General features: G+C 33.6%; 1 protein-coding gene across 2 annotated transcripts in view; it reads left to right on the top strand.

Annotated features, from left to right (window-relative positions):
• The window catches only part of LOC132704736 (uncharacterized), a 70,787-nt gene that overhangs the window by 33,572 nt on the left and 18,123 nt on the right, over positions 1–19,092 (top strand). For both annotated transcript variants that reach the window (XM_060674944.1, XM_060674943.1), the window contains exons 4-6: positions 14,616–15,033; positions 18,129–18,406; positions 18,463–18,634. In XM_060674944.1, the coding sequence (XP_060530927.1) occupies positions 14,616–15,033; positions 18,129–18,406; positions 18,463–18,634 (868 nt within the window). The remainder of the gene's footprint in view (positions 1–14,615; positions 15,034–18,128; positions 18,407–18,462; positions 18,635–19,092) is intronic.

The following is a 19,092-nucleotide window of genomic DNA, read 5'->3' as shown; positions in this document are numbered from 1 at the left end:
CCGTGCGTTCAATTTTTCTTGACAACATTTTAATTAATAAAAACAAATTAACAATTAACACATTTAAAAACAAAATGTAGGGTTAGTAGCCAAGTTTTTTCCAAATAAAGTATAAAACAATTTTTTTATACATTTATAAATATCAATTTCCTGACATATAAGCCTACAACATATTTTTTTACATGATGTAACACACTTTATATTTTAACAAACCCGCTTTTTTCAAAGAAAGCCGTGACTGACTGCAAAAACAATAATTATTTACAAATTAAAATAGAACAAAAACACTAAAAATGATAAGACACACTAAAGTAAAAAAAATTTTTAACTATTCTAAATCCTGCTGACCACCATTTTCCTGAACACATTTTTCATACACTCTAATTGTATGATGTCTTGCATTTAGTAATGTTTCCGGATTATCTCTTAACTGATTGATTACCTCTGATATCCTCTACCGACGACATTAATACAAGTAGTTCTGAGCACATGATTTTTTATGTGTTCCCAAAAGAAAAAATCGATTTAAGTTAAGTCGGAGCTGTTGGCTGGCCAATCCATAGTTCCGCCGTTCCCTATCCAACCACTAGGATACTCCATGTTAAGAAAATTTTGCACATCATTGTGAGGAGGGGCACCGTCTTGCTTCCATATAATCAGCGCTGATACATTTAGAGGTAAATCTTCTATATTTGGTGCTCTAAGAACCGCAAATATTGATTTTCAGTTAACTTTTGATCTATAAATATTGGACCCAAAATATGCCCATCCATACCATACATTAATTGATTGGTAAAGTCTGTTCATAGATATAAGAAATTGACTAACTGAAATGAATTAATGAAAGACCCGGGCAAGCGGTAAGAATGAAATATGGCCGAACAGGTCCGTACTTTCCTTAGAATTTAATTATTTGAGGTCTTGTTAGGAAAGATACTAAACAATATTTATTTATGTATGTATTTATGTTTAAAACTAAAAAAAAGTACCAATTATTTTGATTACCTACTTAAATTACTTAAAATTATTCACATAATATATCAGTATCACTATCGCTATCATCGTCTGTTCTAATTATTATTACACCTGGGATTTTATTTCGTGCATTTGTCTAGGATTATTTAAAGACCAATATCGCGTGTCTATTACTATCCTTTCTTGTAGTGAACGAACGAACAAACGAAGTCCATAAAATGTTTTTCAAAAAATTATTATTCCCATTTAAGAAATCCAAACAAAATTGCATCCTCTTTTGACATTGTTCGGCACTTACATTTTAAGTTTTACGAAGTTTAAATGCATTGTAGTTATATTCTTTCAAAACATTGATCCCCGAGAAATACCCGTCTCTTCATATACTCTAGTAATTGAGGAGACTGGATGTGCTTTTTCTGCAAATTTCTTTACCAGCCTTGGAAATATTTATTTTGAAACAACTGGGCGCTCTGACGATGAGCTGCGGTTGAATATTTACTTATTCAGAGAGTATGCTTGAAGCATATGACTCCTATCACGGATGCTAAATTCTCGAAAAACCATTTTAACAATAATGACATGGACAATAATTCAAGCATCAACGTGGTTTACTAATATGTCAAACTTAAACATATGTTTATTTGCCAGTCAGAGCTTCCTTTGAAATTATATAAAAATATCCTATTTTTGGTGATTTGTCAAAATATAAAATACTAAGTATGTTACATCATTGTAACCGGAATTAGATATTCTATTAAGCATATATATAATATATAGGGTGTTTGATAGTGTTTCGTTTCATACGTCACTTGGAAAAAACTGGGCTACTAACCTTACATTTTGTTTTTTTTTGTTTACCTGGATATCTCTAAAAACAAAAAAGTTACAAAATAAATAAGAACTAAAAGTTCAGATTTTCACCAAATTATATTTAATGTAATATTTACAAAATACCTGTTACTATATATACCGAAAAATGACCATAAAACCTTAATTAATGTTGTGAGAATTTAAGTTCAATAAAGGACAGGTATTTAAATCTAATTGATCGGTAAACATTACATTTGAATGTCTCATTTTGTTAATCTCCATGTCTTTCAATTAATTTAATTTTCTACTTTTTGTGGCTATCAAAATTGTCGTCAAAAATGTGTTTTTCTGTGTTTAAGTGTGTAGCATAATTAGAATATAGACTATTGTTTTTAAACGCTCTTTTATGTTCGTTAATGCGTTTCTTGAATAACTACCTGTTGGTCCAATATAAAATTTAGAACAAGATCCGCATTTCAACCTGTAGGCACCTGATTTTTGAGATTTTGGTTAGTTTTGGTTAATTTAAACAAATATGTATTAGCGAATATAATAAACTCTCAATAAATAGGTAACAATCACAAAGAAATTTCTCAAATGTCACTAGTAAAAACTATCAAAAACAAAGCTTCTGAAAATAACATAATATTTACACGTGCAGATAAAGGGAAGATAGTCATAGCTATCGATCTCCCAGAATATATTTCAAAAACCAACAATTTTCTTAAACCAGAACTTTTTCAATGTATCAAACTCGATCCTAACGAGTTAAATCAAAGGCAAGTAATTACTAACTCCACGCTATTTTGAAAGAGACAAATATTTTTTAACAATTATGAATCCACAACCGCCGAAATTATATTCTTTAGTTAAATTAGACAAACAAGATATGCCCATTAGACCAGTCGTGTCTTATGTAACAGCTCCAGCAGTGAAACTCTCAACAAAATTAGTAAATATTTTAAAGTTCCACACAGACTTTAAACCAAATTTTGCAATAAAAAATTCTTTTGAATTAATCAACAAAATTAAAGATATCAAAATCCCTTCTAACGCAATGCTATTGTCTTTTGATGTACAAAACTTATTTCCCAGTATTCCACCTATGGATGTGATAGATTTAGTAGATTTCACCCTAACTCGGAAACAGGTTATCCCATTGGTGAAACAAGATTTATTAGATTGCTTAATAGTATCTTTAGACCAAAATTATTTTTAATTTAATGGACAAATTTACATCTCTAAGGAAGGTTTGATTATTAGATCCAGTTAGTCCTTTGTTATCCGAGATTTTTATGGATAATTTGTAAAATATCATACTAGAACATCTGTTAAGTAAAATTTTTCTATGGTGGTATAGAACGTGGATGAGGTCTTTGCTTGCTGTGTTGGAACGGACAGACAATTGAATTCTTTTTAAAATTACATTAACTCATTACATAATCGTAAAAAATTCAGTATCGAGATTGAACAGGATAACTCTATTAATTTTTTAGGCTTAACTATTACGAAAACGCAAAACAAATTAGATTTTTCCATTGATCATAAACCTTCACACACGGACACAGTCATACATAACAGCTCAAATCAACCTTATACACACAAATTGGCTGCATTTTAACAGAACATTTCAACAAAGAACTTAATATCATTAAATAAATTGCACTGAACAACGGCTACAATCCGTCTATTATAGATAAAATTGTAAATAAAAAACAAATCCAGACAACAGTAAACTCTATTTATCCGAAACCTAATACAGAACACGGATGATTTAAAACAATTACATACATAAAAGAACTCAGTGAAGAAGTTTCAAAAAATTTACCAAAATGAGGTTTAAAAATAGCTTTCAGAACTAACAACACAATAGGAAAATTTTTAAAAAGCAATAAAATGAAATGTCCAAAATCTCAAAAATCAGGTCTCTACAGGTTGAAATGCCGATCTTGTCCTAAAATTTCTATTGGACAAGCAGGTAGATCCTTCAAGAAACGCATTAACGAACATAAAAGAGCGTTTAAAAACAATAGTCTGGATTCTAATTATGCTACACACTTAAACATAGCCATTTAAATTTATTGGAAGCCATAGAGATTAACAAAATGAGACATTCAAATGTATTGCTTGATCAATTAGATTTCAATACCTCTCCTTTATTGAACTTAAATTCTCGCAACAACATTAATTAAGGGTTTATGGTTATTTTTCGTTATATATAGTAGCAGGTAGTTTGTAAATATTACATTTGATAAATACACGGTGTTATCGAAACAATTTTCATGTCAAAATATATAATTTGTTGCAAATATAAACTTTTAGTTCTTATTTATTTTGATAAATGGATTTTCATCAAGTAAAAGCCACCTCAGTTCAAAAAAGTTACAGGCAATCAAAATGTTATTAAGATAAATTGAACGCACGGCACAACTAATATTCTATATACGTTTTGTTATGTGTGTGGTATGTGGACAAATCACCATGATGACTGCAATTTCGTGCATATATTACTGAAAATTTGAGAAACATTGTTTATACGAACCTACGGTCTGCAATTAGGCCAGTGCCACATCGCCCAGATGTCGCAATACTTGAGAATCTAGCCAATTTTTCTGATCCTGAGTTAGATGAAGATACCCTTAGCTATATTGGTGATATAATGAGTGTTTCTCAGCAACCACAGTTATTTCAGAATACTTTACCAGCCTGTATCTCAAAAGTTAAGACCTTTAGAGGCCAATTATAAAACACCATGTATTTCTTCCTGTCTATTTCCTATTACCATTACTTTTGTCTCAGTTTTATTTAGGGGAAATAATTTTTCAAAGTTTCGAAGCAACCCTGGCCCACTACGCGAATCGTCAGTCTGGTTTGTGTTCCGAATGTTCCAGACAAAACGCAAAAAATAAAACCAATCCATCCCAACTCACTCGTGGCTTGTAATAACAAACCCGCTTAGGTATTTTGAGATGCAAATTAGTCCGTCGATATTAACATTTTAAATTACGCTAGAAATGCAAAAGGATTGAGGTTATTTACCCACGTGTGTTCGCTTAATGGTAGACCAGAACACGAAACCCAGCCGACGGACTGAGACGAAATAGCAACGATTTTTTAGATGCCAATCATTTCACGCTTCATCGTAAAATTCTCGAAAAACCTGTGATTATAACGAAATATGCATCGTGTATAATTATGGCTGCACCCATTTCACGGGGTGTACGGAACCAACCAAGTCATCAAGATTTGTGGTTGAAAAATATAATCTTTACAACATCTTCAAGTTCTTAAGGCCAAACTTTATACGAATAAGAGAGAAATGAATAGACCAATTCGATTTGATAAATAAGCCTATGTCCTAAAGTCAGGACTTGCAGACATTTTTTTTGCCAAAATATCATAACATTCTTTTTGTACATAATTATTATTAAAAATATTAGTTTTAAATAAAATCAGTGAAAGTCGACAATGAATATACTACACGATTCTCACCCTTGCCCATCACAACTTGCTGCTTTCTTTTTGAAAGGTGCGATTCCATCCACCTTAAAGTCACTCATCTTATTCCATACATATGTAGTTTATTCAAAAATATACTATGGCTTACAGAACTAGCTAACGTTTCGCCAATTATGATGTTGGCTTCTCCAGAGCTTTACTGAAACTAGCTCGCATTTTACTCTGTACTTGCTTTTATATTGTTTGAGTTAGCAAGCGGAGCTAAATGAGGGGCATAAACATCGTCTTGGATGACTGATTCCCATATTGTTGACAGGTAAAGGCCTGAGTCGCGCTTAAGATTGCTAGGTTGCTTATAATACTCTCGGATTTTTCGTTGGTAGAAGGATTTTGGTTTTTCTCTTCAATGTATTCTTTGCAGCATATGCATAGAATGCTGTATACTCCTGACATCTCAAATGTCTTTGACAGATGGAAGATGCTGAGAGATTTTTGGACAAGTGGTAAATCTGGTTTTGACGTTATAGTTCATTAGAACTTTTGTTATGGGGTCAGTAATGTTTTGAATGTAAGGAAGGACAACAGTGGCAACTGTGGGATTGCTTTCGGTTTCATTACTATTGGAAGGTTGTGGTGAAGCGTATTTGTGATGGAACGCTTAATATCTTTAATGTGGAAATTATTAGAGAGAAGAGCAGAGGTAAGGTGATGTAATTCTGGGTTCAGTGAATTGGGCTTCTTTCTCAAAGGCTTCCATAAATATGTTCGCGATTACCGGTGCTAGTGGAGAACCCATAGCTGTTCTCGACGTTTGTTCAAAAATTTGACAGTTATAAGAAAAGTATATTCAAAACAAGCATTTTTTAATTGAGGTGAGAAGATTTGGTTCCAGATTCTCGGATTTTAATGTATCTGAAATAATGGTGAGAGTTTCAAGAATAGGAACTCTAGTAAAGAGGGATCCTACGTCGAAACTAACCAGAATATCTTGTGTAATCGAATATAATTCTTTTTATTTGTTCAATGAAGTGAAAGGAATTAAGCACGAAGCTATCAGTTTTCCCTGTAAAGGGTTTTAATAAGGAAGCTAGATCTTTTGCTAGAGCATATGTGCTGACAATAGGTCGAAGGGGTAATCCTGGTTTGTGAATCTTTGGGAGTCCGTAGAGACGAGGAATTTTAGAGTCATGAGAGGTGACAGATTTTTTTAGAGAAGAAGCTTTAATAATAGATTTAGGAGTGCGTTCCATGGATGACTTAAGATCTTTTTTAATTTGATGATATGATTCGTCTATAACAATATCTTGAATTTTTTCCTGATATTCTTTTGTGTTCGTAACCACCGTAGCATTTCCTTTATCTGCTTTTAGGATTACGATGTCGGGATTAGATTTTAGAGATTTTAAGGCAATGTGTTCAGGCTTTGCAATATTAGATTTAGGGGGTTCTGATTTTTAAGGATTTTTGCGGTTTCAAATCGAATTTCATTGGCGGTTTGAGATGGCAGTTTGTTTAGACTCGACATTTGAAATGATTTCCTTTTTCGGTTAGTTGGTTACATGGGGCAAAGAAAAAGTTGGAACCTTTTGGAAGAACTGATTTTTCCGTTTCCGAAAGTTGATGATACATTTATCACAGTGTTTGGTAGTTGAGAAGGGTTTGATGGTCTTCCTAGTATTGAAGTTAGTTTTTCAAATTTCTGAATGTGATTTTGGGTAGAAGATAAACGAAGATTTAAAGCTTTGTCATGAATGTTTGAAAGGGTGTCGAACTTGGATGGGGACAAAATGGAAGCAGTTTTAAGATGTAGAGACAGAAGAGTGTTATTGATTAAGTCTATTTCCTTACGGGTATAATGAATTCTTTCTCGAAGTAAAGTGAAACTAGATTTTCGAAGAATTTTATAGGCGGACGAGGTTTTGACATGAAGGGATATTTTAAGAAAATTCGACATAACGTTGTGGTCTCTACAACGTATCAAAAAGGTCAAGTATCCAAGTACAAAGGTAAGTTATCCAGCCTGGTACCCATGCCGTATATTATTTAGTAAATTATTGTCGACATAAACATAAACTAGCATGGTTTTGTTAATGGAAGGTCAACTGTTTCGAACCTCCTGAGCTATTAGCGTTCGCTGTTGGGGATTCATGCACTAAATTCAGCGTGTCCGGTAATTGACTATAAAACAAGTTTGAGTTGGACCGCCCTGTACACACACGTAGATATTGAATCGCGTCTACCGGCCTTAAAATAGGGACAACGTGCTGACGTCCTTAGCCTACGGCACTGAACCGATGATTTGGTATTCCAACTATGCCTCCAGGGCACACGAAAGAGTTCTTCAGTGTAGCCGAAGCGTTGGTGATGGACGTTACGTTCGTGTGATATTGCGTGGAAACAATATAATACTCGGCATCGAACCAGCGGCATTTTAATCGTTTTAATAGTTTCGCAGACGGAAGTTTCGTGCTAAGATGGTGGAGTTTGCTTTAAGCGTCGACTCGGTGAGTGACCAAAGTGCTTTTTTTGGGGGGAAAGTCTCATTTGTCGTTTGTCTGGGAGGGCAGCCAATTAGCAGCATGAAGCAGGAATATTAGGCTCCTAATTTTATGCCTTACACGGAAATAGCCGCTGAAATAGATAGATAAATAGATGGAGAGATTATTTTATTTGACTGAAATACAATACAGCACGTCTAAGTACCAAAATCTATTATATACATATATATACATATACATACACATACATTCATATACACATCTACATATACGCATATACGATTAGATAAAATCTACAATAATAATAGGTATAACGATGTAATACGTACCATATAAAAACAAACAGGAATAAAAATGAAAAAAAAAGAAGATACCGAGCACAACCAAACAGTGACCACCATCAAGGATGGCGTAATGAGGCAATATCTTTTATCTTCTGTTTATATTCCTCTACAGAGTAAAAACAATGCTACAAAAAAAACAGATTTTATTTCGGTTTTAAAATTTTTAAATGGCAAGTTTGTGACTTGTTTTGGAATTGGGTTGTATAAACTTAGGTCAAGAGAATTTTTCATGCTTCCAGTGTATTTAAACTTAATAGATCGAAGCAAATTTGAGAATTAAGTGGGGTATTTTTGATTATCTGACTGAACTGATAAAACATTTTTTGAGTGATGAATTTCTAATACCGTGTGATATATGATTCTGAAGCAGCGGTTGACAATGGTCTCTATATCCTGCGTTGGATATAATTCTGATCGCTGTTTTTTGCATACAAAAATTTTTCCCACAGTATAGCACAATACAACAAAAATGAATGATAGAGTGCATAGTAGCTCGAAACTAGATAATCCATTCCGATTAAATTCTTCAATCGTCGTAACAAAAAGTTGACACTGGAGAGGCGCTTTACTAAAGAGGCAATATGATCCTTCCAAGAGAGCCTGACCTAAAATTAACCGTAGCCACAGAGTCCATATGGCCAAAGAAATCATTAATATAAATTAGAAACAATGATGGACCCATAATAGAACCCTGTGGAACTCCGTGCATTACTTTTCGTATAATTGACATTTTATTACTGCAAAAAACTGCTTGCTTTCTATTAGGGAGATAAAAGGATAACACCTAATAGCGCTATGGGTTCCAAACAGTAATATTGAATGACTCATACAGCCAAAGGCATTAGCGAGGTGACACAGCTCAAAGCCCTCAACTATGCCAGCGACTATATGTAATAGTGCTTGGGTGGTGGAGCGCCCCTTTTTAAATCCAAACTGGTTTGGATTTATCAAATTATTTGACTCATAATTGGATAAATGGATAATTGATACAGATTGCCTAGCAGGAGTTTCATCTAAGGTTTTTAATATTTTATGCGCTACTGTAGTAAAAAATATGTTGAGTTCCTGTACTACACCTCTGGGTGTGAATGAATTGCCAAGAATGTTTGCTCTTATTTTTGGATAACTGTAAATAGTTTGTATAAGTCAGTTTTTTTGTATTTTTATTTCGTTTTGATACTCCCTTCTGTATTTTTTATAGATGGAAATTTTTTGATAATTTGAGTGTGCAATATTCTTGTATACTTGGTCTCAAAGTATATCGTCTTGACTTTTGCCTCCAGTCGGTACTGTAGAAGAGCGTCAGGGACTTTATGTCGTTTTGTGTTTTCAGGTCATTATTACTACTACTGCAAATGCACAAATCATTCTTCTTGGGGTATTTTTTGTAGAAATCGCACAACTTTTACATTTAAACAGTGATTTTCCTGGCATCACTCGATTTGCAATTGTAGCATGTTGTACATTTCTATACGCGTGGTCACTCAATTAATTTACATAAAATCCGCTAGATGTGTTTTGTGTGCTCGGCGTTTTCTGATGTCAAAAAAAAAGTGGAATAGAGAATTTGCATAGAATTTTGCGAAAAAAATGGAATACAGTGCTGCAAAACACTTGAAATATTGACAACGGCATTTGATAAATCTACTACTGGTGTTGAAAAATCGTCAAATCACCATTAGAGAAGTGGTTGAAGACATCGGCATCTCTACTTTCAAATAATAAAATATATAAAACTGCAATCGAGTCTATCCTTGTTACATTGCGAGAAAAGAAAGTTGGAAGACTCAAACTCACTGTGGATATGTTTCATCTTCTAATAAACACAATGCATTGGTGTTTCTTCAATTGTTCCTACGGGTTTTTAAATAGCGCCGACTTCGTATAAGGTAATGGGGTTTTTTTTTTTCATTTTATTCGAAAAGCCGACACGGGCCCGAGCGGAAATCGCGTGATTATACTCTGACGCATCCGGTGAACGGTTAAAGAAATATTGTGGGAAGTTCATTCATTTCGCAGCGATGAAGTTCAGTTGACTGACTATACAGGGTGTTTCTTATAAGTAGCTTATGCTCTCTCATAAAATGTGAATTTGCAGAGACAGTGATCAGTTTTTGAGGCTCACCCATCTGGAAGCGTTCCTAATTTAAGGTCACCCAATTTGCGTCTCTCTCTTTCTCCAACGCTCCAAACGCTCCAAACTAACCAAAACTTACCAGCACAGGTTCAGAAGTGCAAACTCTATATAAAAACTTGGAAACACTTAAACTATTTTCAGATGTGACGGCAAGATGTGGTATATGGGTAAAAGGAATACTGTTATTATTAAAAATTATATTTAAATTGAAGTTTGATTAATTCATTAATTCATAATTTCTGTTTGTGAATGTGCAAATTAGTGAATTATATCTTGTTACATATTGGTAAAAAAATTTATAAACATTTTTAAACGATGTTATTACCGACTAACGTGAAAGTAATGAGAGACTTTAATAACCATTAAATGTATAGCGAGATGCAAAATAAATAAGGCATAAATATAATATAATATGTTACGACGGTTATAGCAACAAAAATATATATTCGACGTAGAATACCAGGAAGAGAAAATAATAATTTTATGAGAACCAAATATGCAAAAAAATAAAACTGAAAAGAAAACGGTAACATTTGTTATAGTATGAAAAAAATAAATAGGTCACTGTAAATTAAATCGTTTAAAAATTGATTTTTGGAGTAGGTATTTAAAATAAAGTTTTGATTTTATTAACGATTAATAAAAAAAATCTAGGTGCTTTTAAGATGATCTGTGAATGTTAGGGAAATTTGTTTTGATTTAATTTCCTTTTTTAAATGATTTTAGTATAAATCACTGTATTTTTCTGTATAATTCTTTAGATTAATTATAAATCTACAGGTTGAAAAGGGAATAAAATGGGAAATATGAACAAAAGTCTTTAAAATAAACCCATTTTTTTTGCTAAAATAGAAAGTGTATGGGCTAAAATGAATCTTGGTGGTTATTGCAAAGAGGAAAGACAGCTGTTTGCAATATGCCAAGGTATTCAACAAACGCGTATCGTGATTACGACTGGGCAGAAATCAAACGACTTTTATGGCATTTGGATTAACGATAATGTATTTCTCACATTTCATTGTCCAACCCTTACCACAGAAGGATCAGTAATCTCATAAAAAACCAATAACAAAAAGTTGTCAAATTTACAAACTATCAATAAAGGAAACCAGTTTTTCATAATTCAGAAATAGGTTTTGAGCTGAGATATATTATTTTTGAAATGCCTTTTTCTCTAAAACTTAAAAATTGAGGCGTTAAGTAATCGTGTTTAGAAACTACTTATTCCAATAAAGGACTAAAATAAAAAAAACAATGTTCAGTATCCCTCACATCGAGTAAAGCTTTGATATAATTTACGAATTAAATATATCGTAACTGACACATACATAATTTTTCAGGAGACCAAAAAAACTAGTTCATTATTTTAGAATTATATTTGAAATAGTTTTTATTTTGATCTGCCCATTCGATCTAGATGCAAACATACAAATGACTCGATATAAATAGATAGATCATTTATTCACAAAATCATTACAATGGATGTTTCGTTACAAAAAATAACAATCAAATGTTTTAAAATAAATGAAGTTGAAAATGTGTATGTCTTACAATAAAGTTATACATATAAGACAATCAAATAAGATGTGTATATAACAAACAATACAAATACATCGATATAACATTACAAACATTTATTTAGAACATGCGCTTCGAATTCACTTAGGGTATAAAAAGCATTGGTTGTCAGATGCTTCTTGATATGTTTCTCAAGTTGCTTGGTAGAAAGGTTCTTTAAGCTTGACGAGAGCATATTATAATAGTGTGACCCTGCATAGCCTAAAGATCATCTACAAAATATGTGATTCAGTTTAGGCTTTAAGAGATTTTCTCTATTACGAGTGTAGTGACAATGGTTATCAGTGTGTTTCTTATGTAATTGTTTATTTTTGTATGTAACTAGCAGTATTTTCAGTAGGTATATACAAGGAACCGTCATTATTTTGTGTTGTTGAAATATTTCTTTGCAAGACTGTCTCGGAGAAAGTTTAAAAATTAGCTTAAGTATTCCTTTCTGCTGTACAAACATCCTTTTAGCATCACTAGCTTGCCCCCAGTTCACAATGTTGTAAGGAATTGAGGCGCATGCCGAAGCATAATAAAAGACTAATAGTGATCTCTCAAGAAATGAGTCTCTAATTGTTAATATGGCAAAGAAAGTTTTATTTAGTTTAATACAAACACTATTTATGTTTTGATCCCACCACAAGAAATCTTGTGCTCTGACTTTTTTCTAAGGATGTTCCAGAGAAACTAAAAACTGTAAAGGTCTAATGTACTGTAAATCTAACCACAACTGTTTTCTCTAAATTTATGATTAGATGATTTTGCTTGCAAAATTTATTAAACTGTTCAACAGCAACAGAGACATTCGTTCACGTATAGAAGAAAAAGTAATGCCCCAAAATGCCCCCTTGAGGTGTTCTTTAAGTTAATATCATACAGATCCGAATATGTTTTGTTTAATTATACACTTTTTTCTTTGATTCATATACGACATTATTAATGTTCTCTTATGCGTAAAGATTCCAGCTTTTCTGACATTATATCCAAATTTCTCTCCGACATCGAGTTTATCATTAATATGTTGGACAAGCTCGATTGTGCCCGTTTCCGTGGAGCACCCTTAGCGGGAACCATGTTGAAATTATTTTTTCTTGTTTCAAGAAATGCTGAATTCGGTTGTACACTGCCTTCTCTAATATTTTAGATAAGCAACTTGCTATTGTTATAGGTCTACAATTATCGCTTAACGTGGAGTCCCCTTCTTTGAATACCGGGATCATTTTCGAGTTTTTCAACGCTGAGGGAGATTGCCCGAACGAAATTGACTCATTAATGATTGTTGTTAAGTACGGAACTAGAATATCACAACATGCCTTTATAAGTCGTATATCAATTTCGTCAATACCAGAAGTAGGCGAAAAAGTGCCACTTTTATTATTTGTGAACATCGAATCCACTTTTAATTGCACGTGAGTAGCAAAAAATTTTCGAATTCGTCTGCTATTACTTTATCGTTGTTAAAAATAACATTGTTAATATTTAGTTAATTAATATTCCTGTTTATTTTTGTACCTAATTGATCGTTGACCAGTTCTTCGAGATTTATGAAGTTTGAAAAGAAAGCTTTTTTTTTTCTTCAGCGACCTGCTTATTTACTAGATTTTTTTCATCATTAGAGAATTTTCGACTCCAATTCAGCTCTTTTAATATATACATATCATTTTCAAGTTTTTCAGCGAAAGGTACAGAAATTTTTTGATTTAAGGTTTTATTCTGAATTTTGCGTACTGGATGTGAAACTTCAAAGCACCATAACAAATGATCCCAGAACCTATTATAAGTGTTCGTATACCCCGTAAGTATTATAGATTCCTTTTGAGACTAGTTGTTATTTCGGAGCTTATTTTATTGGAGTGGAATTTGAAGCTTAATTTTTAAAATAAATGATCTGATATTAATAAGTTAATTTGATTAAAAGTGGAATTTTTGACATTTGTTACTATTTAATCAATTGTTATTGAACTCATATGACTAGTGCTAGTAGTCTGAGTTCTTGTGAGTGAAGACACCAAATAAATTAAACATATCAAGTAATTTTTTTGTTTTATAATCATTTTCTTCACTGTCGAGGTTAAGATCTCCACACAGCATTATCAATTCGTATTTTGTGGTAGAATATTGCATTACATCATCGAGCTGGTTTAAAAATAAATTATAGTCATCTAGGGGTGGTCTATACAAGCAAATAATGCACAGTTTGTTTCTATAACTAACTAACTATGACAACTATATTATTTAAATAGAACATAAGATCAATTAGGAAACTGTTTTTGACATTTTTCGTTTTTTGGATAAAACCGCATTCATTTTTATATTGGAAAGTACATCCTAGACCTATAAAAACTAATTTTGTTCTAATTCGAAACGCAGAGTACGTCCGTAAGAAGATTCATCGAAATGTCCAGAACAGACTCTGGCAGTTTTTACATGTCTTGTCTACATATTGACTACATATTTGGGGATCCCAGAAATGTATGCCAGTGGCGTAGCAATTTGAATTTTTAGTATGTTATGTATGTATGAATGTTTTGTTTAAAATAGTAAAGGTTGTGTTTCTGTTAGCTCATTCCGTATAACTTTAAAAAATATGAAATCATTATTGAATTCCACACATTCTATAGAAAGGTGTTGATTGTCGATGTGATGAAGGAAAGATGGGTATACCGAACCTAAAGGAGAACATGGCGGTTCCTCAGATACCGAAGAATATTATGAATTTTTATAATTTAATGTGTGTATATTATTTAATGAAAAATAAAGGTAGCTAATGAAGATTTGCGTTTGCGTTGCAAATATGTAACGAATAATCATTTACGTTCATTGCAGACCCATCCGGGAATAATTCAAACTATCCAGCAAACGTCGGACACCACGTACAGGGCGGCGTTTCATCCCACCACAGATTACTACAACAGCGGCAACGCCGCACCTAGAGTTGGCTGGGATTCGTCCAAAATCGCGTCCCGCCCTTATGCGCCGCCCCACGGTGAGGATCAGAACCAGCAATGTGTCTCGGTTCAAATCGAACAGCACCAGAAGGATACCCAACAGAAACAAGTCGCCAATGGGGTCGCCAAGACGTACCACACCATCAAAGACATTATTTCCAGTAAATTCAGGGGCGAAAAGGACAGTTCCGACAAGAAGGAGGACGGTTCGAGTTTGAATAACGTCGCAGAGGAGTTGAGAAGGAGCCAGGGAAATGTCGTTGAAGATGTTGAGAAGAAGACGGTTAACGACCAAGGTAAGCCCCGTAGATTTTAACCCCTCAGGATTTCCTGGTTCAGTTAATGTTGTAACAGCAAATTTTAATAACTAACTGTATCCTAACCTAACGCAACGCGTATAAATTAACAACTCTATTAAATAGTAAATTTTGAATTTCCGTGAATGTTCGGGTTTTCGCGGAAAATCCTCGGCACATTACAGACACTAAAATATTGATAACCATAAAACACGACAAAATTGATTGCGTCATGTATTTAATACGGCCGTGCTAATTTCAGCTCTTGAAAGATTTGTTGCAGCATCACGGATACTGACAACCATATTTTCAGAGGTAGTAGGGCGAGTTTGATAAACAGTATTTGTTATTCCACCCCAAAGGTAGAAGTCCACGGCAGTAAAGTCTGGAGATATGGTAGGCCAAGCAAACAAACAGTCCCTTCCTATCCAACGGTTTGGATCTGCTTGGTCTATAATTCTTAACTTCAAGTTCAAATAAATTTGGCCATTAACTTTACCATTAAAAAAAAAATGGTCCTGTAATTCGATCAAACACCACTCCACTGGCCAATACAAAAGTAGCTTCATCGCTCCTTAATTTTGGATATAAAAGTCGATGTCTTTTTCGGCGTACCGATGTTTTACTAATATTCAAGTCCAAATTTATTCTTCTTAAGCTTAAATAAGTATTTCTTCTAGGCACTGGATTAGAATAAACTCATCATGTTTCGCGTAAATATTTATTTAAATGACGAAATACCAATCCACACAATTGCATTTTGATGACACTGGGAAAACATGACCCACATGTCGTATGCTTCGGTTTATTCGACATCTTTAATGCAATACCTACACAATTGCAATAAAAAAACTCAAAGGTTAGACAAATTTAAACTCTTGACTCTTAAAATTAAACTCTTGACTATTTAAACCAGAGACATGAAAGATTAGATTAGATTACTAGAGAGTTCTTCGCTTACTTAGGGAGTCTTTCTTTCTATGTGTTCTGTTATTGTTCCATTTTATTGATCTCTAATTACTGTCTCTTGATATTCTCAGAGACCTTCAAGGCTGCCATTTCTACGGCTTCTGCTCTCTTTAATTATCCATTTTTCTTCACCGTACAACAGGCTGCTCTTGATCAACGCTTCATATATATTAAATTTCCATTTTTTATTAATCTCTTTATAATAATAACAATAATAATAATATCTTCATCATCCCAGATATTTAGAATACAATTAGTGTATAATAGATTTCGTCAAGTAGATCATGCAAATGAGGCAGAAAATTACATTAAAAATCTATATAATAAAAATATATGACAGAGCACAACAATACAGTGATGACAAATATTGATAGGTAAAATACTCGTTTAAATTATAAAAACAGTTTTCTAGGAGGAAAATCTTTAATTTGGATTTAAAAATGCTTACTTATACTGCTCTTTAGCTCTGGGTACAGTCTATTGTAGGCTCTAATACCGGTGTTCGTAAAACATTTTTTTTTTAATTCCAGTGTATTTGTTTAATGGAGAAACAGTGTTTGTTACGTGTACTATAGTGCCTTATTTCAACATACTGCCTACGATTTGTTAAGAACAATATGAACCAGTTCAGAGCTATTCCACGAATTCCGTATTGTTCCATCCTATTCAAAGGAATTTTGTGGTTCATACAGTCAAGCGCCCTGCTAAGATCACAAAATATTACAGCAGGGTGCTCTCCAGACTCAATATAGTTGATAGCGTGCTCCAAAAATGAATGTATCGCTGTTTGGGTTGATCTACCTGTTCTGAAACCGTGCTGACTTTCAGATAAAATTTTGTTTTTACTTAAATAATCGGTCGAACGGTCAAGCATGGCGTATTCAAATATTTTAGCAAATCATGATGTGATTGCTATTGGACAATAATTTTCTGCAGAATGTCTACCGCCCTTTTTAAAGATGGGGGCGCACACAAAACTTTCAGGGCTGTAGGAAAAACTCCCTCTGTTAATGATGCATTTATCAGGGAGGTCAATGGGCTCAGGATATAGTCGGCACACTTTTTGAATATTACAAAAGGCACACTATCAGGACCATAAGATTTTTTTTTTGTTTATTTTTTATTAAGTTCGATATTTCCTCTTGAGAGAAAGGTCTAATGTACATACTTTCAGGGAAGCTTCCAATTACATCTAGAAATGAATTTTTGTGCATGTTAGATGACTTTTTTAATTTTGTCCACTATTTTATTAGGAGCTTCTATAAAATAGTTGTTCATAAAATTGGAGAATGCTACCGGTTCCTTAATAATATTAACATTATTCTTAATCTCAAAATTCTTTGGCCGTTTATTCATTCCACTTCTCTCAGACACAATAGACCAAGCAATTTTATTTTAATTATCTGACTCTAAAATTTTTGGCTGATAGTAGCCTTTTTTCGATAAATTTATTAATTTTTTATGTGTTATTTTCTCATATTTATATTTTTCTCCTTTTTTGTGCAAACTATTTAATTTTTTTAGATGTTCGCTAGAACTCTTTACTCACACGGAAACACATGATTTCCTATTGGGACATTGAGAACAGGTTTTTAAAGAAAAATGTTTGTTAAAATATCACAGGAAAGTAAATTAAAAAACGTTACTCTATAAGATTTCTGGCATGATATAGCTCGTTTCCCATATGTTATTCTGCTTTGAATCAGGTTGTCAGAGCAGCCGCTATCTATTCGTGGCCTTAGGGTATTTGTCACCGACATTCTACGGTGGTTTCCAAATTATTTTGGGTCGCCTTTATGCGGTAGCGAGTAATTATTTAGATAACCATTGAAGACCGTGCTGAGCATCCACTGGAGTTTCTCTCCAGCTCTGCTGGTATTCTCTGGATTTTCAATTCCTTCATTTTTAGGCGTTATTATTAATACCCGCTTTTTCTTCATTATATATAGTTTTTTATTATCCTCTGATTTTGTATTAAACCACTGCCAATTTTATACTTGGACACAAATTTTGACTTTATAGTAGACATATTGAAATTTTTGAACCCTGTTAAGAGTATTTCCTGCTTGCATTTACCAGTAGATTACAAAAATGGAAAATATTTACAATTTTGCTTCATCATTTAGCCATGTACAATCAGCCCCCGGTACAACTTCAGTATAATCAGCACGTCCTGCAACAACACATTCTTGCTCACCACGCCCAGCACTATCAACAGCAACACCTCAGAGTTCAACAGCAATACTCGCAACTGGCTCAAGCTAGATCGCAAGAAATGCTGGTAGGCCGACCAGATGAGCATGCGTATTACCAAGGGTACGGGGTGACGGGAAATCAGAGGACGCCGCAAAAGTTTTCACAGCAACACCAGCAGGGTCGAGAACAAGTGCAAAACCACCTACAAGTATGCTAGCGCAAAACTCAGCTTGACCAACGTTGCGGTTAACTCGTTTGATTTAGTACGTAGCTGGGAAGGACATACCTCTCGACAGACAATCCGCCATCACAGCTTTTGAGAGACGAAGCGCCCAACAATTGGAAAGGGACAACTTGCGGCAAAAAACTTTCGAAACCAGAAGAGCGGCATCCCAGCCACAATTGTCTTTGGATGACGAGCACATAAATGAGACAAGTGAGTTTAGTCCAAGATGATATTGCAGTTTACTTCTACAATAGTTATTGGTAACGGAAGTGTCAGTTGGCACGCCCGTAGTGTTCCATAGCAAATTTTTGTAATTTGTTGACAAATGTCAAATAACCATACATGTATTTATCACCCATTTAATATTTTTCAAAGAAACTTCGACAGGCTACTGTAATACTTTTTATAAAACTTCTGGATTCCAATCATCCTGTTGGCTTCTTCAGAGCTTGACTGAAACTGGCTCGCATTTTACTCTGGTCTGTTCATAGATATAAGAAAGTGACCAATTGCTTTTGAATGGGATTATCCAAGGGTGGTCATTATCATACAATGCAACAAGATTATTACCTAAAGTTTCGGAATTTAAATTCAGGTAAAATTGTGGTCCGTAATAGAAAATAACTTTATAACTACCTGTGTTTAATACTCTTTGGTTTGGTATACTA

Source organism: Cylas formicarius, unplaced genomic scaffold, assembly GCF_029955315.1.
Source record: "Cylas formicarius isolate icCylForm1 unplaced genomic scaffold, icCylForm1.1 PGA_scaffold_7__23_contigs__length_41026272, whole genome shotgun sequence".
NCBI lineage: Eukaryota > Metazoa > Arthropoda > Insecta > Coleoptera > Brentidae > Cylas > Cylas formicarius.
This window is presented reverse-complemented; position numbering and strand designations above follow the sequence as displayed.